At 43.4% G+C, this 25487-nt stretch overlaps 2 protein-coding genes across 23 annotated transcripts in view; both read right to left on the minus strand.

Moving 5' to 3' along the window:
• Window positions 1–1251: 1251 nt before the first annotated feature.
• On the minus strand, window positions 1252–17003 carry mapre2 (microtubule-associated protein, RP/EB family, member 2). 3 transcript variants are annotated; one of them, XM_024391391.2, is made up of 8 exons: window positions 7445–7704; window positions 5528–5655; window positions 4796–4941; window positions 4313–4532; window positions 3627–3784; window positions 3033–3191; window positions 2614–2736; window positions 1252–2523 (listed from the first exon to the last, which is right to left on the minus strand). In XM_024391391.2, exons 1-7 carry the CDS (start codon window positions 7564–7566, stop codon window positions 2656–2658), a joined length of 1014 nt encoding a protein of 337 aa, XP_024247159.1. In that variant the 5' UTR covers window positions 7567–7704; the 3' UTR covers window positions 1252–2523; window positions 2614–2655. The 3 variants fall into 3 exon arrangements, with proteins under 3 accessions (XP_024247159.1, XP_024247160.1, XP_024247158.1); XM_024391392.2 differs by lacking the exon at window positions 7445–7704 and adding an exon at window positions 16878–17003 and having other exon boundaries at window positions 1252–2736; XM_024391390.2 differs by having other exon boundaries at window positions 1252–2736.
• Window positions 17004–20995: 3992 nt separating this feature from the next.
• LOC112226816 (dystrobrevin alpha) overlaps window positions 20996–25487 on the minus strand; it is a 34643-nt gene continuing 30151 nt past the window's right edge. For 19 of the 20 annotated variants that reach the window (XM_042307888.1, XM_024391398.2, XM_042307892.1 and 16 more), the window contains 6 exons: window positions 25120–25279; window positions 24917–25006; window positions 24741–24825; window positions 22851–22980; window positions 22694–22732; window positions 20996–22580 (listed from right to left, as the gene is read on the minus strand). In XM_042307888.1, coding sequence (XP_042163822.1) covers window positions 22715–22732; window positions 22851–22980; window positions 24741–24825; window positions 24917–25006; window positions 25120–25279 — 483 coding nt within the window. In that variant the 3' untranslated portion in view covers window positions 20996–22580; window positions 22694–22714. Of the gene's footprint in view, window positions 22581–22691; window positions 22733–22850; window positions 22981–24740; window positions 24826–24916; window positions 25007–25119; window positions 25280–25487 lie in introns of those variants that run through there. The other variant, XM_042307886.1, reaches the window with a different exon arrangement.

The following is a 25487-nucleotide window of genomic DNA, read 5'->3' on the forward strand; positions in this document are numbered from 1 at the left end:
GCTGGTCCTCCGACATCCTCCTCTCTGACCAGGAATTGGAGCCACAGGAGGCCAAGGTTGACTTTGTGCACAGGTGCGTAAGTGATGAGGAAGGAAAGGCTTTCCTGGTGCTTGGTTCCCACGGTGAGGGGTGAGTGGAGCTGTGACGTGCGTAATAGTGCTGGATCCCAATGGTCGCATATCCAACACTTGGACCGGAAACGAAGTGGAGAACGGGTATGAGGTGAAGTGCAGGGAGGAGGCAAGGGCCTGGTCAATAAAATTCCCTGCGGCACCGGAATCCACTAGAGCTATAGAAACAATAGATGAGTGAAATCGAGACTAAAAAAGGTGATGGAGAACTCATGCCTAACATAGGAGACGGATGATCATGGGGCCATCCCTCTGCTCTCGTGGATTCCGGTTTAGGACATACCGGACACCGTTGAAGCTGATGCCCCTCCCGGTCGTAATAGGGACAGAGCCTTAACTGTCTCTGACGGCGTCGCTCAGCCGCGGGGAGACGTGTGGCCCCTATCTCCATGGGTTCAGGCTCTGACGGTCAACGAAGGAGGGAGAGAGGCGATGGAGGTGCCGGCGCTCCCGAAGAAGGTTGCCCAGACAGATGGCCATCGCGATGAGTGTGTCCAAGGTTAGATTAGCATCTCGGTACGTCAACTCCATCTGGAGCTCCCCCCCTGCTCCTCTGCCCTCCAATGGATGGTCAAAGGCCCCCCTGAACAGAGCCATGAACCCCTCATAGGAACGCAGCTCCTCCTCTCCTCTCTCCCAGACAGCAGTAGCCCACTCCAACATCCGCCTGGTCAGCAGGGAAATAACCGTGGCAACCACAGACCTCTCCATGGTGGGGGCTCCCATCTGATGATGAGTGAAATAGAGGGAGCACTGGAGTAGGAAGTCACAGCATTTGGAGGGAGACCCGTCATATTTGTCTGAGAGGGACAAACAGGCATCGCTGACTTGGGCAGACTGTTGGATGGGCTGGGGTGCTGGCTCGACTTGTGGTAGAGAAACTTCTGACAAGGAAACAACCAATGCTGCCTGGTAACTGATAACAAGTGCTATATAAAGGGTAAGTAATCAGGGAGTAATGAAGTCCAGGTGTGACTGATGAGACGCAGGAGTGCGTATAGATGGGTTGCCAGGACCGGTGGTGAGTAGACTGGCGACGTTGAGCGCCGGCGAGGGGGAGCAGGAGTGAAGGTTGGTTATTTGATGGATAAGACAACGTAATGAAACACTCCCTTTGACTGAAAAGGTGAAAGGCTTTATTACAGCAAATCCATCCAAATCTCAACAGTTTTAAATAGCAAGTTAAACATACAAAACACAGCTCACTTAACATAGTTGTTTTTTATTAAATATGTAAAAAGCAGGTCAAGTTATTCACAAATAAAATGCAAACATGCAACACATTTTGGGGAATGCATAATGAGTGGGACATCAGAAGAAAAACATGATCTATTTATAATTATTGACAGTACATGTTTACATTCCTTTTCATTTACACAACATACGACTAAAGTATTATGGTGCACTGCTGAGTTCAATAAGAATAAATGCAACATTAAGAAAGGGTATACAATATACGTACTTGGAATATAGTATGTCAAATTACTCAGTGAACTGACTCACAACTTTCCCTAAGACCTGTGGTTCAAAAGTCATATGAAAACATCTGAAATATACCCGACTTCCATTGAATACGATGGTGGCTAGTTGCTCTTGAAGTTTAAAAAAATCATACTAGTCTACACGAACCCTTTCCCTTATGATGAAGCCAAACTGATGAATCAACCTTGTTTCTGTCACCGTAGCACCAAATAAGGCATTTTTGAGTACGCACTGATTATCAAAATTCTTTGAATTGCTGAAGACAGTCACATGCTACTCATAATTTGTCTAACTAACTTACTACTACTTTTCATTAATAATTCTCATGGACTAAACTGCCTCCCATCGCGTAAAGGCAATATCAAGTCTCCTTAGTTTTTAATAAATATTGTTTTTGCAATTCAATTTGTAATTGTGTGAATTGTGAGAATCTATGGACAGATTGTCCATTCCAGAGTCAAATGACAGTGCAACATATGGAGGAAGGTTAAATAGGAGCTACTACCGGCCCTTCAGGGTTTTGCTTATTGCGTTCTGATGATTAATATGTACAAGTCTTAAAATAAACAATAACTTTGAAACAACGTACATAATGGATGGATCATGGGACAGACTGGCAACATACTTAACACGTGCTGTCAGATAAAAACACGGTCTACTCCATATTACAATTTCATCAAATAGAGAATTTTGAATTACATACTTTTTTCACCCTTTTTCAATGGCCTTGGAAACTTCTGTGATGGTCTGAGCTTTTCTGCATGTGGCGGTATGTAATAACAGCAACCTGGCCACAGCATTTCACCGACAGTCAACAAAACACACAGAATGCAGAACGTCTGAGGGATATCTAAAAAATAAAAAACGAGGGTCGTGCTTCTTTTCACGAGGTTGCTTCATGTGCTCAGTCTTCAAGAGAACGAAAAAGAAACAAACCATTAGGAAAAAAAAATGTAACAAAAAGAAACAAAAAAATGATACCTGTAACAAAGTTCTCACAAAGTAAAAGGGCATGGTGGTGGGGACACGGAGGGATGGCAGTCAGTACTCATCCTGCTGATCATCAGGAACCTCTTCTTCATGGACCCCTGGGTCCACGTCCTCCCCCTCTCCAGCACCTTCCTAAGGGGACACAAGCAGTCATAGCAAAAATGTTAGGGCAACAACCGCCATAGATCTTTTCAAGTAATTAACAGCATTAGGTAACCTAAATCAATTGCTCAATTAATCAAACAAAGGCCTGTGATTACAAAGAAAATATCTCCCTAGAAAAGAACAAGTATCAAAACATTTACTGCCCAATCCAGTACGAACATTCTTGAATCTAAAACAAATGTTGCACAACAACATCCCACACCCAATCCCCTTCGGGAATCTCCTATGAATAATCACTGAAGAGTCAATAACAGCCGATTGACCTGTTCGTCTGCAGAGTACAGGATCTCCATTAGCCTCTCCACGAACTGTGCGCTCTCCTGACCTTGCTCCTGTGCCAGCACTTCCACCTCCCGCAGCTTTCCAAAGTAAAAATCCCTCTCCTTCTCCACCCCCTCCAGTGCAAGTTTTAATGTGTTCACCTGCACACAAAACGAGACAGACAAATTGATATTCCTTTCATATCTTGCTGTTTGACTTTAAACAATAACATTTGTCTGTGTGTAAACTATTCTTGCAGTATTAATGATTTTTCTATTGTCAATCAAATCCAAATGCTCACATGCGCCATCATAAAACTAATGCTGTTATACACTGCTGCTCCTCTGATCCCCAACTTATTGTTTCTCGGACCCTTTTCATGTTTCTGTTAATCTAATCCTTGTAAAATCAGGATTATGGAATTATCATTCAAGGCAGTTTGGAATTACTTATCATTTTGGTTCTGCCAAAAAGCAGAAAATCTTTCTTACAAATCTTACCAGTGAGTCCAACTTAGATATATTAAGTTGTAATGACGTGGTTGTAGTAACTTATATATATGAAGTTGTTATGATGCAGTAGTAGTGGCTTTTTACCTGGTCATTGAGCAATGTGACCTGTGCTTCCAGTTCCCGCTCTCCTTTGGCCGGAGTTGTCGTTGCAACTGGGATTCTTTTGGCTGAAGAGGGTCTGGAGGACGGATGGGGGCTGCAAGGGTTTTGTTTCGGCGTTGTTGCGCTCGCCCTGGTGGCTCCTGAACACAAATATAGGTTAGTCAGTCAGTTTCCTAATCTACGTAAACAATGTCTGCTGTACAGAGGGGTATACTACAATCAACGCAGAGTTCTTCCAAAATAATATAAGATGGGCGCTGCACTACCTTGTGGACTTGCTGCGCCACTATGTAAACTGTTTTTTACTTTATTTGTTATCATTTAAGGCTCGAGATTGCAGGAAATGGCAGTTAGAGATTTTTGCATTTTTGAACACCTGAGTCCAAGGGCGGACAGAGCCCCCCTTACAGGCATCCCCCCCACCTTACTCATCCGTACCACCTATTTCAAAACTCCTGGCCAGCTAACTTACCAGAATGAACTACACATTTTCTGGTTTATTAAGAAAGCTACACTTTGTTTTTGGTTGTCAAGTCAATTAGACCATACCCATTTCAAGCTTATCTTTTTCAAAAATAAACTGTTATTTCAGAGTATTTAGGCAAGTAAACTGGCTAACTCATTGATCGTGCTTTGTATTATACCCTTCAGGCGGCTGGTCTTCTTACCTGCAGTGGGGGAGCTGGCAGCGTGGTGTTGAGACTTCTTTGGCAGGTTGAAGATCTGCTCACCGGGGTCAGGTGGGGGGATGGCATCCTGACCCTGCCTGGCCTGAAGTGGGTCGTAATCTTTACCGTCGTAGTTGGCGTCAAAGAACCTCTTGAACCACTGGATGAAGTCAAGGTTGTCCTGAAATCTAGCTTTCACCAGCTTTTCCACAGGAATAATCTTCATAGAGAAGTGGAAAGAAATGATCAAGAACAAAAAATTGGGGTACCTGTTTTATAATCTGCACTTTACGTGATATGACACGTTCATTTAAAAATATTTTTTAGGAGCAAAGTGAGCATGTGTGTGTGTGTGTTGGTTCAATCAAATATAGCCTGGGCTAGCCATAGTAACTAAAGAAAAGCCCTATCTAATGGTAAACTGTTATAAATAGCTACAGTAGGTCCCGTCAGGACACTACTCACTCAGCCTCATTCTCTCACCTTGTCCACATTCATTCTCTTGAAGGAGGCCTGCAGTAGCTTGAAGTTGTGAATGTACTCATGCTCAAATTTAGCTTGGAACTTAACCTTCTTAAGACTGACGCAGCCAGGGAAGAGCAAATCCATGAACTGGCAGTAGGCCGCTCCTACAAGTGAATGAAAACAAAACCACGTCAGAAGATGTGACACAACTACAAATTGTTTCTTTTCTGATACAGGTTCGAAACAAATGATAATGAACAAATTATATGTTTCAGCCAACCTAGCACAACACAACCTACGGAAGACCAGACACAACAGGCTTGACAGCGCTGGAAGTGACAAGCAGCTTTAACCTCAAAATAGTACCATTAGCACACCTTGCTACAGGACTGTGTGTGGTTCAGCAGAGATTGGATTACTTGGGGCAGCCATGGCATGGTAGCCACAGCAAGTGCGCAAACTAGTTGTATTAATAGCACTGTCCGTCTTCTCTGTCAGAGCAAGGATAGGTTAGGAGCAGGGTTAGGTTTACACCAGGTTTCTTTGACTATACACATTTCTATATCTATTACTAGGTCATTTGCAGAAGCTTGGTGTGGAACAGAGGGAAAGCATGGACATATCTCTCCCTTCCAATACCGCATCACTCTCCCTTTCTATGCTAGGCCTATATCCTGAGCCCATAATGAGGTCCTTGCGTCTGGAAGGAAGAACAGTTTACAGCAAGGTTAACAGCGTAATTATTCTTACCTGAGGAGAGCTGCTCCACTTTAGTGTAGTTCAGACCGAGAAGATCGTTAACCCAGGCAGTGATGTCATGCCTGCTCATAGTCTCCTGGGTTATTGAGGTAGAATATACATTGACCGCCATTCCCCAACTGCAAAAGATAGAAAAGGCACTAAGCAGTTGGTAATGTTTGAGAAAATTAATTGTAACTATCTCAAAATGAGGATTTTTTTTGGTAATCTCTTTTACAGAATGGTTAGCCAACATGTTCTGTACACACAATTGTTGACCAACAGATAAATGATATGGTGGCTTTTTTAACTACTAACATTACATGTAAATGTAAAGCAAGACAGATAACAACAATACAAACCATCAAGGGGAAACTCGACAGCAAACCTAGGCCTATAACCAGAGCTAATAGTAACGAAATAAAGGCACACTGGTCTCAAATCAAATTATGTGAGATCAGTGTGTATGCTGATTTTCATTCCAACCAATTTCCACTGTCAAATTGCTTAACAACATCTATTACAATTTATCTCCATGCATATCCCATGTTAGGTCCAGTAATGTAATAACATGTTAGTAATGCAGTTATAATATCAGGATGCCCAATTTAGCTGAAATACAGACTCTTGTAAACACACTCATAGAAGGAGTTTGAGTGTGGGTGTAGCACAAAATCTATATTGGATGAGGAGCAGATTGGATGAGAATAAACAAAAAAACCTGTCATTTTCATAATGAAGAGTTGAGATGTTATCTTCAGAAACATCAACAGAGCAAAGTGACATGAAAGTGATGACTTGCAAACAAATGTTTGAAACTGTTGACCACCCTTCACAGTAAATGCAAAAATGGTCTTTAAGTGTAGCCTACATTATGCAAACGCCTTGTAAAGTGCATAAAAAAATAACGTTTTTCACAGCTTTGGTATTTGGAATATTTTCATTTTAATGATGAGGCAGCCTGGAGCATATAATGTCAAAATGTAAAACCTGAATTGCTGTTGCAACATATCCTATTCGCAAATGGGTAGCCGAAGAAAATAACGGGCCTGGTGCTTAGGACATATGACCCAAATGTCTAACGTTACCACTATCTATCGCTCCACCATTCCAAATGCAAACATTCAGCTAATGAGTTTAAATCGTTTGTCACTGATACGGAGGGCTGGCTATAATGCGATGGACAATGCATTTCCATTTGATAAAAATATGGTAACAGCTAACGTTAGTCTACAATTACATCAAGCGCATAGTCCACATCTAAACAGCTAAACCCTAAACATGAATGGCAAAAGCTGACAAGATGTGGACTGGAGTTTCGTTTTCCAACTATCCTCTTCCATTGATTGCGCACTGAGACAGAAAATCGGACAGCCGTTCTCGTGTCAACAAAGCGGATGTACTGCTAGCTTTGTTAGCTCATTGGCTCTACTTGACCCAAACAAACGAGTTTATTATTTATTTTTATAACGGTGCCCCTTTTCCCAGAACACACGATTGGGTAGCGTGGGGCCAACAAGAACATTCTAGCAGCTATTGCTATCATTACAGTCAAGACAGTGACTGTATTTGACAATGAAGCAAGCTAACTTGCTAGTTTTTTCCTACAGCGGTCCCATTTCCAACTGGCCAGACAATGTGTGTTATTTTATGTTTAAATGTCACCGATTTCGCTTTGGCATTATTGTGAACTTGCAGGGGCCTCCTCAAGACAATTTACGCCATGGTCAAGAAACAGTCACCAAGAAGGAAATACATCCAATGTTATGCACGAGCTGATACATTGTAACATAATTGAAAAAGAGCGAGCGGATGGCGTGGAAAAATCCAATGCTCCTGAAACAAATGTTCAGAGTTTTGCAGCAACCTTATTATTGCTCAAAGCCTTGCTGTGAAGCCACGCCGAATGCGGCATTTGCACTGATTTACCTGTAGGCGCGCTCTCCTCGCACTGTATTTTTTCTGTAAGGAATGCAGTTGGATCCGTCCGTTGGGATGATGTCGTTGTTATTCTCTCCATTTGGGGACAGTGCTTGGGTGGGACCAGGCATTGAGTCTCTAAAATATTGAACAGATTACCTGCTCTCTCTCTATGAAAGGACGATGCGATATAAATTGCCGCACCTCGGGATCGTTCTCCTGTCTGCTTATTCTTCACAAATCTGACTCTGGTGACGTAGGTGCACCCTAACCAACCACGTGACTGGTGATGGGGGCGCGCTTCTTGGACAGTGGACGGCGAATTCCACGAATAGAAAACGAAGGGACATATCATACATACACACATATATATATATATATATATATATACATATACACACACACACACACACACACACACACACACACACACACACACACACACATACACACACACATACATACATACATATATACATACATACATACATACATACATACATACATACATACATACATACATACATACATACATACATATATACACACACACACACACACACACACACATATATATATATATATATATAAACCTTTATTTAACTAGGCAAGTCAGTTAAGAACAAATTCTTATTTACAATGACGGCCTACCAAAAGGCCTCATGCGGGACGGGGGCTGGGATTAAAAATATACATCAATTAAATAAAAATAGAGGACAAAACACACATCACACAAGAGAGACAACACGGTATAGAGAGAGGCCTAAGACGACAACACAGCATGGTAGTAACACAACATGACAACAACATGGTAGCAACACAATATGGCTGCAGAACAAAACACGGTACAAACATTATTGGGCACAGACAGCAGCACAAAGGGCAAGAAGGTAGACAACAATACATCACGCAAAGCAGCCACAACTGTCAGTAAGAGTGTCATTGAATGAGTCTTTGAATTGGAGTATTTGAGTGTTTGTTGCAGCTCGTTCCAGTCGCTAACTGCAGTGAACTGAAAAGAGGAGCAACCCAGGGATGTGTGCGCTTTGGGGACTTTTAACATAATGTGACTGGCAGAATGGGTGTTGTATGTGGAGGATGAGGGCTGCAGTAGATATGTCAGATAGGGGGGAGGGGGGAGTGAGGCCTAAGAGGGTTTTATAAATGAGCATCAACCAGTGGGTCTTGCAAAGGATATACAGAGACTACCAGTTTACAGAGGAGTAGAGTGCAGTGATGTGTCCTATAAGGAGCAATGGTGGCACATCTGATGGAGTAGAGTGCAGTGATGTGTCCTATAAGGAGCAATGGTGGCACATCTGATGGACGAATGGTAAAGAACATCTAGCCGCTCGAGAGCACTCTTACCTGTCGATCTATAAATTACGTCTCCGTAATCTAGCATTGGTAGGATGGTTAGTTTGGCAGCTGGGGTGAAAGAGGAGCGATTATGATATAGGAAACCAATTCTAGATTTAATTTAAGGGGTGGTAGGTAGCCTAGTGGATAGAGCGTTGGGCCAATAACCAAAAGTTTGCTGGGTCGAATCCCTGAGCTGACAAGGTCATCTGTTGTTCTGCCCCTGAACAAGGCAGTTAATTTAGCCTGCAGCTTTGATATGTGCTGAGAGAAGGACAGTGTACCGTCTAGCCAAACACTCAAACTTTAGAACTCAAGCTCTAAACCATCAGAGGTAGTAATCACTCCTGTGGGGAGAGGGGCATTCTTTTTACCAAACCACATTACCTTTGTTTTGGTGGTGTTCAGAACAAGTTTAAGGGTAGAGAAAGCTTTTTGGACATTAAGAAAGCTTTGTTGTAGAGTGTTTAACACAAAATCCAGGGAAGGGCCAGTTGAGTATAATACTGTATCATCTGCATATAAATGGATGAGAGAGCTTCCTACTGGCAGAGCTATGTTGTTGATGTAAATTGAGAGGAGCGTGGGGCATATGGCCACTATCTCACTCATACGATAAAATGCTTTCTTTATTTTGTGTCTCTGCTTCAATAGCTGGTCTACTTGTAGATATTTAAATGACAGGACTAAATAATAAGATTATGCATCTATTGTGCTCAGTGGCGACTTGTCATTCATCTGTTTTGAGCCCCACATTTTAAAAAAAATACAAAATCATATTTTTTTTTAGGCTTTGCCTGTTTTGCATGTTATTTTGGCATTAATACGTGTCACATATCAGATAGCAAACCATGTAAAAAATATATATCATTAAGTTAATAAAGCCGCATACAAACATGGTCTCTTTTTTGTTTTCTTGAGTAACGCTTCGATCACACAAACAGCGGCATTGCATTTTGGTACACCAGAATCACATTAATTTCCAATGAAACGCTGCGCTTGCCTAGTGGTGCAAATGTTGGATTTATCGAACGTATGCGTCAAACTGTATGCGTAGACGGCTTGGCAGAAATGGTAGCAGAAGGTGAATGTTGAACTTTTGTTGCATGCATATTGAGATGATGCTGTGTACTATTTTGTGCAATGACGCTGTCGGTGTGATCGAAGCGTAAGGAGGCTCCAAAATGCAGGTGTTTCAGCCTAGCTCAATGCTTTGTGTGGTGGTGGGGCAAGCCATCGTAAAATACAGAGCGTTGCGGCTTGATTGGCTCAGTGTTCTGTCACTAATGGGGACACTATGGGTAGAGCTCGAAAATTCAAGCCCCTTGAGTGCTACCATAGAGTTACATTATAAGTGCCCATCCAAGAAGGCTCAAGGTCATTGGCCACAGATAGAATGACGTCAAATCACGTTATATCTACAGTAGCTTTGATTGGAATGATCATGTCAACATCACACTTTTAAAATCTTAGCTAGCAGACATCGTCATGATTCAAGTCGACAATCTACTGGCAAATCCTTTTTAATCCTTGTCATATGAAGATAAATTATAGATAAAAGGTTAAGTTGCTCCTGGGCCATTGGACATAAACATTACACAACAAGTAGGAAATCGCAAATTCAACAATGAGTGGTTTGGAAGGATTTAGTGGCTAACTGCAAGCATCGCAAAGAAATCATTAGCCTGCTATTCAGTGGAGTGGCTGTGTGGTCCCAAGTCTAAGATTAAGAGTTTGTTTTCCTAGTTTAAAGGTGACCAAGAACCCGATGGTGCCTCTGACAGAGCTCCAGAGTTCCTCTGTGGAGATGGGAGAACTTTCCAGAAGGACAACCATCTCTGCAGCACTCCACCAATCAGGTCTTTGTGGTAGAGTGGCTAGACAGAAGCCACTCCTCATTAAAAGGCATATGATAGCCCGATTGGAGTTTGCCAAAAGGCACTTAAGGGCCTTTCAGACCATGAGAAACAGGATTCTCTGGTCTGATGAAACCAAGATTTAACTCTTTGGCCACTTCTGGAGGAAACCTGGCACCATCCCTACGGTGAAGCATGGTGGTGGCAGCATCATGCTGTGGGGATTTTTTTCAGCGGCAGGGACTGGGAGACTAGTCAAGATTGAGGCAAAAATGAATGGAGCAAAGTACAGAGAGATCCTTCATGAAAAGCTGCTCCAGAGCACTCAGGACCTCAGACTGGGGTGAAGGTTCACCTTCTAACAGGACAACAACCATAAGCACACAGCCAAGACAACACAGAAGTGGCTTCGGGACAAGTCTCTGAATGTCCTTGAGTGGCCCAGTCAGAGCCCGAATTTGAACCCGATCTAATCTCTCGTGAGACCTGAAAATAGCTGTGCAGCGACGCTCACCATCCAACCTGACAGAGCTTGAGAGGATCTGCAGAGAAGAATGGGAGAAACTCCCCAATTACAGGTGTGCCAAGCTTGTAACGTCATACCCAAGATGACTCGAGGCTGTAATCGCTGCCAAAGGTGCTTCAGCAAAGTACTGAGTAAAGTGTCTGAATACTTATGGAAATGTGATATTTCAGTCTTTTATTTCTAATAAATTTGCAAAAATGTCTAAAAACCTGTTTTTGCATCGTCATTATGGGGTATTGTGTGTAGATTGATGAGGTGAAAAAACTATTTAAAGGGGTCTGAATACTTTCTGAATGTACTGTACATAGCGGGCCGCACTGGCCCCACTGACACGCCACATGGCAGGCTGGGAGCAGTAAAGGGTCAGCTGTAGGGCAGCACCTGGTTAGGCCGGGTGCGTAAAGACCTGCCTTGCTCAAGGACACAATAGTTGTAGGTTGCACCTGAGAAAGTGATGCCAGTAACCTCTGGTTGCCAGTTGACTGATTCCTGTGAATCCCGACAGATTCTCCCAGGGATAGACATTCCAACCATTCCAATGATTATTGTCATGCAGAGTTAGGATTGCAAAGCTACCAGCAATTTACTAAAATTACCAGAATCTATGGTAATTTAGGTCATTAACAGGTAATATATGGCAATCTATTGCAGTTGGAGTCATTTTTGGTCTCTTCTAACGAATATTGCCGTAGAACAAGCAAGATGCCGTCTACACATTGCATTGGGGCAAAACTATCAGCGTTTTGTGTGATGATGAAAGCTTTATGCTGCCACATAGCCAGAGTTGCTAAAAAAATAACTCTGCCTCCCAACAATAGCCAATGTTTGCTATTGACAGCCTGACTGTCTTTATGGACTTGGGAGAGGCAAAGGTCAAGAGCCATGCGTCCTCCGAAACACGACCCTGCCAAGCCGCACTGCTTCTTGACACACAGCTCACTTAACCCGGAAGCCAACGCACCAATGTGTCCGAGGAAATGCCATACAACTGGCGACACGAGTGAGTGTACAGGCGCCCGGCCCTCCACAAGCAGTCACTAAAGTGCGAGGGACAACAACATCCCAGCTGGCCAAACCCTCCTCTAACCTGGACGACGCTGGGCCAATTGTGCGCCGTGGGTCTCCCGGTTGCGGCCGGCTGCGAAAAGCCCGGAATCGAACCAAGGTCTGTAGTTTACGCCTCTAGCACTGCGATGCAGTGCCTTAGACCGCTGCCCCGCTTTAGACCGCTGCACCAATCGGGAGGTGTGTTTTCCTTTTTTTTTAATGCTGTGTAGGCCTACATATAGCTTGCCTAGATAGCTACAGGTAGGCCAGCTCCCCTCCTGAAAAAAAAACAAGCTATTTTTGATTCTTTTTAACCATTTTAATTGAAAACAATCACAGTAAGTTACTCAATTGTTACCCAGAAATGATTTGATATTGAGATAAAAATGACTGCATTGGACCTTTAACATTGCAAAATAAATAAGTGTGTGAAAGAAATTAAGAATATTTCATGCTGAAACCCTCATATTAAACACCAATGGTATTCACTAAGTTGGTTTATATTTAGGATAATGTTTTACAGGTTTGTCCAAATGTTTTTATCATCTTATTTGATTATTTTATATATTTCACGTGTTAAGGCCATACAGAGGGACAGAGATACAATATACACTGCGCAAAAAATAAAGGGAACACTAAAATAACACATCCTAGATCTGAATGAATGAAATATTCTTATTAAATACTTTTTTCTTTACATAGTTGAATGTGCTGACAACAAAATCACACAAAAATTATCAATGGAAATCAAATTTATCAACCTATGGAGGTCTGAATTTGGAGTCGCACTCAAAATTAAAGTGGAAAACCACACTACAGGCTGATCCAACTTTGATGTCCTTAAAACAAGTCAAAATGAGGCTCAGTAGTGTGTGTGGCCTCCACGTGCCTGTATGACCTCCCTACAACGCCTGGGCATGCTCATGATGAGATGGGGGATGGTCTCCTGAGGGATCTCCTCCCAGACCTGGACTAAAGCATCCGCCATCTCCTGGACAGTCTGTGGTGCAACGTGGCGTTGGTGGATGGAGCGAGACATGATGTCCCAGATGTGCTCAATTGGATTCAGGTCTGGGGAACGGGCGGGCCAGTCCATGGCATTAATGCCTTCCTCTTGCAGGAACTGCTGACACACTCCAGCCACATGAGGTCTAGCATTGTCTTGCATTAGGAGGAACCCAGGGCCAACCACACCAGCATATGGTCTCACAAGGGGTCTGAGGATCTCATCTCGGTACCTAATGGCAGTCAGGCTACCTCTGGCGAGCACATGGAGGGCTGTGCGGCCCCCCAAAGAAATGCCACCCCACACCATGACTGACCCACCGCCAAACCGGTCATGCTGGAGGATGTTGCAGGCAGCAGAACGTTCTCCACGGCGTCTCCAGGCTCTGTCACGTCTGTCACATGTGCTCAGTGTGAACCTGCTTTCATCTGTGAAGAGCACAGGGCGCCAGTGATGAATTTGCCAATCTTGGTGTTCTCTGGCAAATGCCAAACGTCCTGCACGGGGTGTTGGGCTGTAAGCACAACCCCCACCTGTGGACATCGGGCCCTCATGCCACCCTCATGGAGTCTGTTTCTGACCGTTTGAGCAGACACATGCACATTTGTGGCCTGCTGGAGGTCATTTTGCAGGGCTTTGGCAGTGCTCCTCCTTGCACAAAGGCAGAGGTAGCGGTCCTGCTGCTGGGTTGTTGCCCTCCTACAGCCTCCTCCACATCTCCTGATGTACTGGCCTGTCTCCTGGTAGCGCCTCCGTGCTCTAGACACTACGCTGACAGACACAGCAAACCTTCTTGCCACAGCTCGCATTGATGTGCCATCCTGGGTGAGCTGCACTACCCGAGCCACTTGTGTGGGTTGTAGACTCCGTCTCATGCTACCACTAGAGTGAAAGCACCGCCAGCATTAAAAAGTGACCAAAACATCAGCCAGGAAGCATAGGAACTGAGAAATGGTCTGTGTTCACCACCTGCAGAACCACTCCTTTATTGGGGGTGTCTTGCTAATTGCCTATAATTTCCACCTGTTGTCTATGCCATTTGCATAACAGCATGTGAAATTTATTGTCAATCAGTGTTGCTTCCTAAGTGGGCAGTTTGATTTCAGAGAAGTGTGATTGACTTGGAGTTACATTGTGTTGTTTTTAAGTGTTCCATTTATTTTTTTGAGCAGTGTATACACAAAAGGTATGTGGACACCCCTTCAAATGAGTGGATTCAGCTATTTCAGCCACACCCGTTGCTGACAGGTGTATAAAATCGAGGACACTGCCATGCAGTCTCCATAGACAAACATTGGCAGTAGAATGGCCTTACTGAAGAGCTCAGTGACTTTCAACGTGGCACCGTCATGGGATGCCACCTTTCCAACAAGTCAGTAAGTCAAATTTCTGCCTTGCTAGAGCTAACCAGGTCAACTGTAAGTGTTGTTATTGTGAAATGGAAACATCTAGGAGCAAAAAATGCTCAGCTGCGAAGTGGTAGGCCACACAAGCTCACAGAAGTGCTGAAGCACGTAGTGTGTAAAAAACACCTGTCCTCAGTTGCAACACTCACTATAGAGTTCCAAACTGCCTCTGGTCAGCACAATAAATGTTTGTCGGAAGCTTCATGAAATGGGTTTCCATGGCCGAGCAGCCACACAAAGGCTTAAGATCACCATGTGCAATGCCAAGCGTTGGCTGGAGTGGTGTAAAGCTCATCACCATTGAATTCTGGAGCAGTGGAAAAGCGTTCTTTCGAGTGATGAATCACGCTTCACCACCTGGGATTCCGACTGACTAATCTGGGTTTGGCGGATGCCAGGAGAACGCTACCTGCCTGAATGCATAGCGAAAACTGTCAAGTTTGGTGGAGGAGGAATAATGGTCTGGGGCTGTTATCATGGTTCGGGCTAGGCCCCTTAGTTCCAGTGAAGGGACATCTTAACGCTACAGCATACAATGGCATTCTAGATGATGCTGTGCTTCCAACTTTGTGGCAACAGTTTGGTAAAGGCCTTTTCCTATTTCAGCATTTTCCTATTTCAGCATGCCCCCATGCACAAAGCGAGGTCCATACAGAATGGTTTGTCGAGATCGGTGTGGTAGAACTTGACTGGCCTGCACAGAGCCCTGACCTCAACCCTATCGAACACCTTTGGGATGAAATGGAACGCCGACTGCGAGCCAGGCATAAGCGCCAAACATCTGTGCCCGACCTCACTAATGCTCGTGGCTGAATGGAAGCAAGTCCCCGCAGCAATGTTCCAACATCTAGTGGAAAGCCTTCCCAGAAGAGTGAAAGCTGTTATAGCAGAAAAGAGGGGACCAAGTCCATATTAATGCCCATGATTTTGGAATGAGATGTTTGATGAGCTGGTGTCCACATACTTTTGGTCATGTAGTCTACTTTAGTTTACTCGTAAAGTTTCCAGTAATATACCCTCCCTTTTGCAAGCCTATGCATAATTGACATACCTCAGTGTGTGAATATAGAATGGATCTTTTGATCATCTCTGAACAATGAATTGAAACTTGTTTTGTTTTTCGATATACAAATTGGAATTAAATAGAAGCCAGCCTAAATTGTAATCTGACAGTGCACACACTGTTTATTTTTGGTAAACTACAACACAGTGGACTATTCAGTCAGTGCACACATTATTAATAAAATAATGTCCAAAGAGATTACATGGAATTATTATGATTTGCCACATAGGTGTTCCTCATGCAAACATAATGACCGCAGAAATCATGCCATAAGGCAAAAATGCCAAGTTGACCTGAGAATTTCAGATCTCAACATGCATTTTTTAGCAGCTGCTGTGCGGCATCAGCTGTCTCGGCCACCTTGCTGGCTGCAGCTGAATTGCAGCATTGATTAGCACCGTGCCATTGTGGTGTCATTGTTAAATGTGTTGAACCCGAACAACAGTACAATTAGGATATGTCTCTGGTGGCTGAGTCTTGCAATGAACTTAATAGTTAAACGTCATTTTTTACAAGCTTTTGCTTGGTTTTCGATATCCAAGTTTGACATTCTTGCAACTTTAGCAAGAGTTTTGGCTACAAACGTGCAGTCCCTTGTCCCGCGCACAGTGGTTTAAATGTGCATAAGTGTCAAATTGTGAAAACGACACACAGACCAAAGTGAAAGTGGAGTAGTGACTGAAACTTGCTTGCTAGTTGGCCAGCTGTCAAACCAAACAGTTAGCATGTTAGCTAGCTAATCAAGGCATAACTAGTCAACATCGGCTCCGGTAGCTAGCGGAAGAGGAAGCAAGACATCCAACTGCCTAATTCTTTCTGGTTCATATACTGTCAATTAACTAGCAGACCAGACCTTAGCTGCTTTAATGCATTGGTGCCCCGTTAAGATGACCGGAACTGACCCATTTTTTTCTACGGTAAACGCCAGATTGGGACATCTTCCTTTATTCACCATCTTTGCTAGTGTACTGTACACTGGACTAGCTAACCAGTTAGCAATAATTACAAACTCACTTTGACAGAAACTGGTGGCCAAGATATTTACCACATCGAGTATAATTCAAAAACATAACACTGAAGTGTACGGCCCATACATGTCCTGAAACATATCCCACACCTTTATTATTATGAATATGTTGTTTTTTTATCACACATTGCATCCGTAGATCTTTGACTCACCAGTGAACTCAGGTTCCAGGTTACTCCGTCTTTAAAAAAAAATGCTGTATTTCAGCACCTCTTTCCATTCAATGTAGTGATTCGATTAATCCGGCCCGGGTTCCCGTGCAGGAGTGTTTTGCAACGGGTGAAAGTTGATCGGAAGTCGGGAAAAAAATAGTTAAAATCATGATGTCAGTTATCTTCAGGCCATAAAGTTGGAGCTCTAGAAAAAAAATATGCTAGATTTTCCGACTTGGAATTCCAAGTTGGATGACCGTTTTTAAAACGATTTTTTCCAGTCAAGAGTTTTTTCTCGAGTTCCCAGTTGTCTTGAACGTACTGAGTTCCCAGTTCTTTTGAACAAAAACGGTCCGGGTGAAGTCGTCTCAAAACAAAGCAATTTAATTAAGCACTGGGAGTAATGAGTGGGATTCACATGCAAAAGTGATTACTTTTTATAAAAACACTTTATCTGCCTTCCCAATGAAAACTAGTTTGAAAATTCAAACATAGCATGGGCCTATATTTTATGGAAAAGAGATGCTGTATGTTTCTGGGCAATGCACCAAGCTGCCTTGTAGATAACATGACCCAGCAGCACAGCCTCACAGATTACTGTTCGATTTGAGAATGGTGCTACTCACTCACCGCTTTTGCCCGGTTACGTCATGGGCCATAGATCGGTGTCACGCGGCTCAGCATAATCGAATCCACCGATTGTAGAAGTTGATGACGTGGACAACCGACACATATTTTCTTCGACAAGCGTTGCAGAAGTTGATGGGTTTGATCTGGAGTGATTTCGACCTGTCATAACTTGATGCGTTGCTCATTGAGGACAGCTGTATGTGGGCATCGAAGTAACCTAAGCGCTCAAGTGCCTCTCGCTCTCTCCTTGTTTTGTACATGATAAATAATGCATGCGCGCATTTATTTTATTATCATACAATAACACAATTTTTACAGATAATGCAATGTGTTATTTAATTTCTCAATGCTTCATGTTTTATATTTTATATTTATTTTAAATTACGCAACTATGCATCTTGTACTTCAAATGAAGGGTTTAACCTTCAAGATTCCTATTCCAAGTTGGATATGATAAGTACAATTAAGCTCTAAATCCAAACAAATGTCATGTGTTTGTTTAAACGTATCTTGTGAGGCTAGGAATACCATATAAACTTTTCTAATTGTAACAGTTGAACTTTAATCCGTCACCTCGCTCGAACCAGGGACCCTCTGCACACATAGACAACTGACACCCACGAAGCATCGTTACCCATCGCTCCATAAAAGCAGCGGCACTTGCAGAGCAAGGGGAACCACTACTTCTAGGTCTCAGAGCGAGGACGTCATCGATTGAAACGCTATTAGCGCGCACCACCGCTAACTAGCTAGCCATTTCACACCGGTTACACTATCATAAAAAAAATATTTCCCTTGGCATTTCTCTTAGCACACAGAAATTATATAAATTGTCACAGAAAATCTATCAGATATTGGTCAATCATAGTGTGCCATTTGCAAAAGTGTATACTCTGGGTCAGGGGTGCAACTTTGGTTTTAGAAGGGGGGGAACAACTGCTCTCGGTGCCTGTTTCCCAGACACAGATTAAACTCAATGGATAATCTCCATTAAGAACGCTTTTAGGCTTAATATGTGTCTAGGAAACGGGCCATTAAGGTTCTCAGGTATATATCATCACAGCGTGTGTAGCAATGTCTGTGCAGGCACTCAAAAAAAAAACAATGAAAGTGAATAACAAGAGGAATAATTTGTCTTGGACCCAACGGATGGTTGAACCACTGCTTGTAGGAAAGAAACACAGCTAATTGTTGTGTTGCAGACATTATTTGGTTCTGGGTGCTGAGATACTTCTTCCTCTGCAGGGGGCAGGCCATCAAGTCCTACGTAGAGAGGAGGAAGACAGATGATGGAGTGGCATGTCAAGCAAGAGCAGGGGAGCAGACACAGAGGACAGAGCTGGCAAATCAATGAGACGAGGGTATCCGTTTCAAAAATCAGGAGCAAGAAAGCATGAAAAACATTAGCATTTAAGATGACCTTGGCTGAAGTGATTAGTCAAAGGCCTTTTCTTTGGCCCAAGGGATTATTTGACAGACTTTCAGATGTTCAATACCAGTGGATGCCTGCATTTGTTTCTAGACTGTTTTTAATTCTTAGTCTTCAAGTTGACATAATTCCCTATTTGACAGGGATCCTATCTTACTGACAATAGCTTACTGTTTCCGAGCCAGTCACGGGTGCACCTCAGCCACGCTCAAGGTACTAAACGATATCATAACCGCCATCGATAAAAGACAGTACTGTGCAGCCGTCTTCATCGACCTGGCCAAGGCTTTCAACTCTGTCAATCACCATATTCTTATCGGCAGACTCAGTAGCCTCGGTTTTTCTAATGACTGCCTTGCCTGGTTCACCAACTACTTTGCAGACAGAGTTCAGTGTGTCAAATCGGAGGGCATGTTGTCCGGTCCTCTGGCAGTCTCTATGGGGGTGCCACAGGGTTCAATTCTCGGGCCGACTCTTTTCTCTGTATATATCAATGATGTTGCTCTTGCTGCGGGCGATTCCCTGATCCACCTATACGCAGACGACACCATTATGTATACTTCTGGCTCTTCCTTGGACACTGTGCTATCTAACCTTCAAACGAGCTTCAATGCCATACAACACTCCTTCCGTGACCTCCAACTGCTCTTAAACGCTATTAAAACCAAATGCATGCTTTTCAACCGTTCGCTGCCTGCACCCGCACGCCCGACTAGCATCACCACCCTGGATGGTTCCGACCTAGAATATGTGGACATCTATGAGTACCTAGGTGTCTGGCTATAACTGGCTGTAAACTCTCCTTCCAGACTCATATCAAACATCTCCAATCTAAAATCAAATCTAGAGTCGGCTTTCTATTTCGCAACAAAGCCTCTTTCACTCACGCCGCCAAACTTACCCTAGTAAAACTGACTATCCTACCGATCCTCGACTTCGGCGATGTCATCTACAAAATACTCTACTCAGCAAACTGGATGCAGTTTATCACAGTGCCATCCGTTTTGTTACTAAAGCACCTTATACCACCCACCACTGCGACCTATATGCTCTAGTCGGCTGGCCCTCACTACATATTCGTCGCCAGACCCACTGGCTCCAGGTCATCTACAAGCCCATGCTAGGTATAGCTCCGCCTTATCTCAGTTCACTGGTCACGATGGCCACACCCACCCGTAGCACGCGCTCCAGCAGGTGTATCTCACTAATCATCCCTAAAGCCAACACCTAATTTGGCCGCCTTTCCTTCCAGTTCTCTGCTGCCTGTGACTGGAACGAATTGCAAAAATCGCTGAAGTTGGAGACTTTTATCTCCCTCACCAGCTTTAAACATCTGCTATCTGAGCAGCTAACCGATCGCTGCAGCTGTACATAGTCCATCTGTAAATAGTCCACCCAATTTACCTACCTCATCCCCATACTGTTTTTATTTATTTACTTTTCTGCTCTTTTGCACACCAGTATCTCTACCTGCACATGGCCATCTGATCATTTATCACTCCAGTGTTAATCTGCTAAATTGTAATTATTCGCCTACCTCCTCATGCCTTTTGCACACAATGTATATAGACTCTTTTTTTCTACTGTGTTATTGACTTGTTTGTTGTTTACTCCATGTGTAACTCTGTGTTGTTGTCTGTTCACACTGCTATGCTTTATCTTGGCCAGGTTGCAGTTGTAAATGAGAACTTGTTCTCAACTAGCCTACCTGGTTAAATAAAGGTGAAATAAAAATAAAAGCCAAGAGATACACCTACTGTATGTGGGCAGTTATACAAAAGTATGAGTGCAATGATCTCATCTAGCAATGGTTGTCTGCTTTTTTTGTTCTAGCTGGGATGGTATGTGATGAATTAGAGGCAGTGAGCAGTGAACTAGTGTCAGATAATAAATGTGGAGCAGTTAACCACGCCTATGGGAATTCATAGTGCTAGCCCAGAATCCAAACTGATGTGCTCCATTTCACCATTGTTTCAGTTGATTCCAGGCTATGCAGTGCCAGGAGCCTTTCATAAGTGATGGAAAAAAGAAGCAAGAAAGAGCTCATAGAGACAACATCCTCATGTTGTGTCAATTCTTTATTATGCATCATCACCAACATGCAAAATCACTGATATGAACTAGCTCGAAAATCATACTACATATATTTCACACATTTATGATTTCAAATTGGCTTGCACCACTTCTTTAAAAGTGACTGGGTAACAGTTTACACACACAGATCTCAGGTATCAAGAGTGTGACTGTGAGCGTCTTTGAGTGTATGTTTGAGAGAGATTTGTGTGTGAGTGAGCAGAAAAATGCAAATAATTTGGTCAGAACATTTAAATGACAAAGCAACTTCAAAATCTACAGTAGATATTGATTCTGAAACATGGGAAACAAACAATGTTCTCCGTTCTTGCAAAGTGTAAACCTTTGAAACTGAAGTGCTGTGAACAATGTTTCCATTCTTTTCTTCTTTAAGGTATTGTACTTCCTACTCCAATTTCATGTCTGTCATCACATCTTTAAATCTTAAGCAGGTATTAATAAAATAAACTCAACTATAACTCTTCATCAACATATAGCTATTAGTTAACGAAATCCCTCAGTAGACAATATCACTTTCCAGCATCAGATTTAAAAAAAAAGTTCAGCTTGTTCTTCCTATACGGTCTCATTCGCTTAGTATCACCTACAGGCCCAATACACCAGGTGGAATTCAGTTAAATATGCAATGTGGCAAACACAAAATGCAGAAGACATAAATAACATTGTCCTTCTGCCACAAAGTTCTTACCTAATATAGCTAGTACTATTTAACTACTATATTTATGGGTGAATTAAACAATGTGATTTTGACAGTGATGAACATTTGCATTTTAACAGTGGCAGAAACAATGTTAGCTACATGTTGCATTGAAGGTTTGTCTGTACCCCATCCAAAGGTGAGCTAGGCTAATCAGCTAAGGCAGTGCACACAATATGAGATATGTCAAAAGATATACATTCTCTGACAAGCCACTCTTTCAATTGGTTAAAAGCAAAGATAAAAGGTCAAACAACACATACAAAAGCCAAACAACACCAGTAGTTAAAAATCCTTGGACTGGTAGGCCAACCTGGTCATAGCGGTCAGACATACTATAGCTAACCTCTAGGTTATAGACAGTTGTGCCTCAGTTTACACATACACCAGGTAAATATTTGGATTCAAAAGCAATCTCACTGAAACACAACGGCCTGGTTTGTCCACCATACACCTACAACATATACTTGCACAATTCTTCAACAGCTCTTACCTAAACATAATATGATTAAAAATCAACAAATACTTCCCAATAAAGTTACTTGATTTTATGGCACCGGTGGTATAATAGACAGCTCTGTTGTTATATGATCTCTCCATATCGGTTCACAGTATTCACTTAAATATGCTGTTGGTTTTAAAAATAGATCTTTACATAATATAACTATGTATTCTATTGTTGGATTTAGCAGTGTCATAACTTTGATCCTTCCTTCCTGTCACTTCTTCTTCAGCTTGACTTGGAGAGCATGCATGCTCGCGGACCATCATCTCCTCATAAGCCTCTCAGTGCCTTCTCTTCTCATCCATCTTCCAGTGTTTTTCTACTTTTGTTGCTTCGCATATTGTTTACCTGTTCAGAGGATAGGGAGTTAAATACTCTGCCCATCTGAGTTGGCATACAGTGTAGTGAGAAATTGTGAGAAGATGTAGAAGACCACAGAGAAATTAATTAGGCTACTTAACCACAAAACTGGTTCAGCATGGTCATTGCTGCAATGTCACCTGTATAGCACCAGGAACAAAGCCAAGAAGAAGAGAGAAGATTTCAAAGAATAATATTAGGAATATGTTTTGTAATGCACTATTTCCCCTCATTTAAATATATTTAACCATAGCTCACCATGCGGGTTTTCTCTTGCTTCTGTCTGTGTTTTAGTAGTTCCTCCATCTTCAGCTCATCCTCCAGCACCTGAACCAGGTCGTTCTCATAGCACTCCTCCTCAACTCCACCAGTGTTCCTGCCACCAACACTATGGAGGTAAATCCAACATTACCATACTAAAATCTACTGTATATGATTGTGCAGCCTTTATAGATTCCTAGATTCCTAGATCTGCTCCAGTGCTTGACGTGGACTGAAATAGGTGACAGTACTCATTTTGGGTGCCGGTACCATTTATATTCAGGTGCAGAAACCCCTCAATACTTTTGAGCTAATATTCTATATGAGGTGCAAGAACTCAGTTCTGGTGAGCTTCTGCCCAAGTCAAGTACTGATCCACATACTGCATACTGCATCAGATCAAACTTTATTTGTCACATGCTGTCACGTTCTGACCTTTATTTCCTTTGTTTTGTATTTATTTAGTATGGTCAGGGCGTGAGTTGGGTGGGCAGTCTATGTTTGTTTTTCTAGGTTTTGGGTATTTCTATGTTTCGGCCTAGTATGGTTCTCAATCAGAGGCAGGTGTCATTAGTTGTCTCTGATTGAGAATCATACTTAGGTAGCCTGGGTTTCACTGTGTGTTTGTGGGTGATTATTCCTGTCTCTGTGTTTGCACCAGATAGGACTGTTTAGGTTTTTGCACATTTCTTGTTTTGTTAGTTATTTCATGTCTAGTTCCTTTATTAAAGAACATGAGTAACCACCACGCTGCATTTTGGTCCGCTTCTCCTTCACCACAGGAAAACCCTTACAGAATCACCCACCTTAACAGGACCAAGCGGCGTGGTAAACAGCAGCTGCAGAAAAAGCAGGAGAAGGAACAGAGGCAGCAGGAACAGCAACAGCGATGTCAGGATTTCGGGACATGGGAGCAGAATCTGGACTACACAACTTGGGAGGAGATAGACAGGTGGGCGGTCGACCCAGGGAGAGTGCCGGAGCCCGCCTGGGATTCGATGGAGCAGTGCGCGGAAGGTTACAGGAGAATGAGGTTGGCGAAGCGAACACGGCTGGCAAGGAAACCCGAGAGGCAGCCCCAAAAATTTATTGGGGGGGTGGCACAGGAAGTGTGGCGAAGTCAGGTAGGAGACCTGCGCCAACTTCCTGTGCTTACCGGGGGCGAGAGAGACCGGGCAGGCACCGTGTTATGCTGTGGAGCGCACGGTGTCCCCAGTGCGGGTGCATAGCCCGGTGCGGTACATACCAGCTCCGCGTATCGGCCGGGCTAGAGTGAGCATTGAGCCAAGTGCCATGAAGCCGGCTCTACACATCTGGTCCCCAGTGCGTCTCCTTGGGCCGGCTTACATGGCACCAGCCTTGCGCACGGTGTCCCCGGTTCGCCTGCATAGCCCAGTGCGGGCTATTCCACCTCATGGTTAGAGAGCCACGGAGGCGGACAATGAGGCGGACTAAGACAATGGTGAAGTGGGGCCTGCGTCCCGCGCCAGAGCCACCACCGCGGACAGACGCCCACCCAGACCCTCCCCTATAGGTCAAGGTTTTGCGGCCGGAGTCCGCACCGTTGGGGGCGGGGGGTACTGTCCCGTTCTGACCTTTATTAATGACCAGGATCTGGGCCTGTTCCCGGGAGAGCAGTATATCCTTCTCGTCAGACTCGTTAAAGGAAAAAGCTTCTTCCAGTTCATGGTGAGTAATCGCTGTTCTGATGTCCAGAAGTTATTGCTGGTCATAATAGACGGTAGCAGCAACATTGTGTACAAAATAAGTAAAAAAATAAGTTACAAACAATACAAAAATCTAGCAAAATAGCACAATTGGTTATGAGCATGTAAAACGTCAGCCATCCTCTTCGGCGACATCTATACAATGGCATACTGTATTTACCGTGGTTTAGTGGTCATCTGTGCTAGAAGATCAGAAGTGGGAGAGGAGACCAGTTCCATGTTGCTCTCTGTCTCACTTCCAGCCTCTGACGGAGACAACACAGTGTTAAACTGTTGAAACGATGAGCAAAGTATACTTTCAAAAGTCAGATAGAAACAGTGAGACTATAGTATCACCTGAATTGAGCTCTTTAACCAATGAAGACATGGTGTTGGTGATGGAGTCAGCAGCAACAAGAAGGTCATTTCTCAAGTTTCTCCTGGGGCCTGGAGATAGAACAGAGCCTCTGTGAAGACTGTGGCTCTCCAGAACCAGAGTAGGCCAATTCACTCTCATCTGTAAAGTTGTGTGTGTGTTAATACATGCATGTGTGTATTACCCTGAGCAAAGGCCTCCTGCACGTCTCCTCCCACACCCATGAGTGAGTCCTGAGGGGTGTGAGTGGGTGTGGTGCCAGCAGACTCTGACTGGGTTGGCATGGGGATGGGCCGGCTGACTGCGTGGCTGGGGGATGAGCGGGGGGAGCCAGGCCCTTGAGTCTGAAACAGGAAGTAGGGGTTTTAGTGTGACTCTAGGTGTCCCTTCCTGTCACTGTTTCAGTAGTAGTAGTAGTAGTAGTAGTACACCAGTGCAGTAACAACCAGTGATTATCTTGATCAACATTGATCTATCTAATGTTGGTGGAGCTATTTTTATACTGAATGATTCTGTTATGAATCTCTATAGGTCTGTATGGGGAAATTAAAG

Source organism: Oncorhynchus tshawytscha, linkage group LG28 (genome assembly GCF_018296145.1).
Source record: "Oncorhynchus tshawytscha isolate Ot180627B linkage group LG28, Otsh_v2.0, whole genome shotgun sequence".
NCBI classification, from domain to species: Eukaryota; Metazoa; Chordata; class Actinopteri; order Salmoniformes; family Salmonidae; genus Oncorhynchus; species Oncorhynchus tshawytscha.

Coding starts and splice junctions, on each gene's coding strand:
- mapre2 (XM_024391391.2), bottom strand. CDS start 7,566: ATGCCTGGTCCCACCCAAGCACTGTCCCCAAATGGAGAGAATAACAAC. Junction 3,192..3,626: donor TCACATTGCTCAATGACCAG/GTAAAAAGCCAC, acceptor TTTTGTGTGCAG/GTGAACACATTAAAACTTGC. Junction 2,737..3,032: donor TGTACTCTGCAGACGAACAG/GTCAATCGGCTG, acceptor GTGTCCCCTTAG/GAAGGTGCTGGAGAGGGGGA.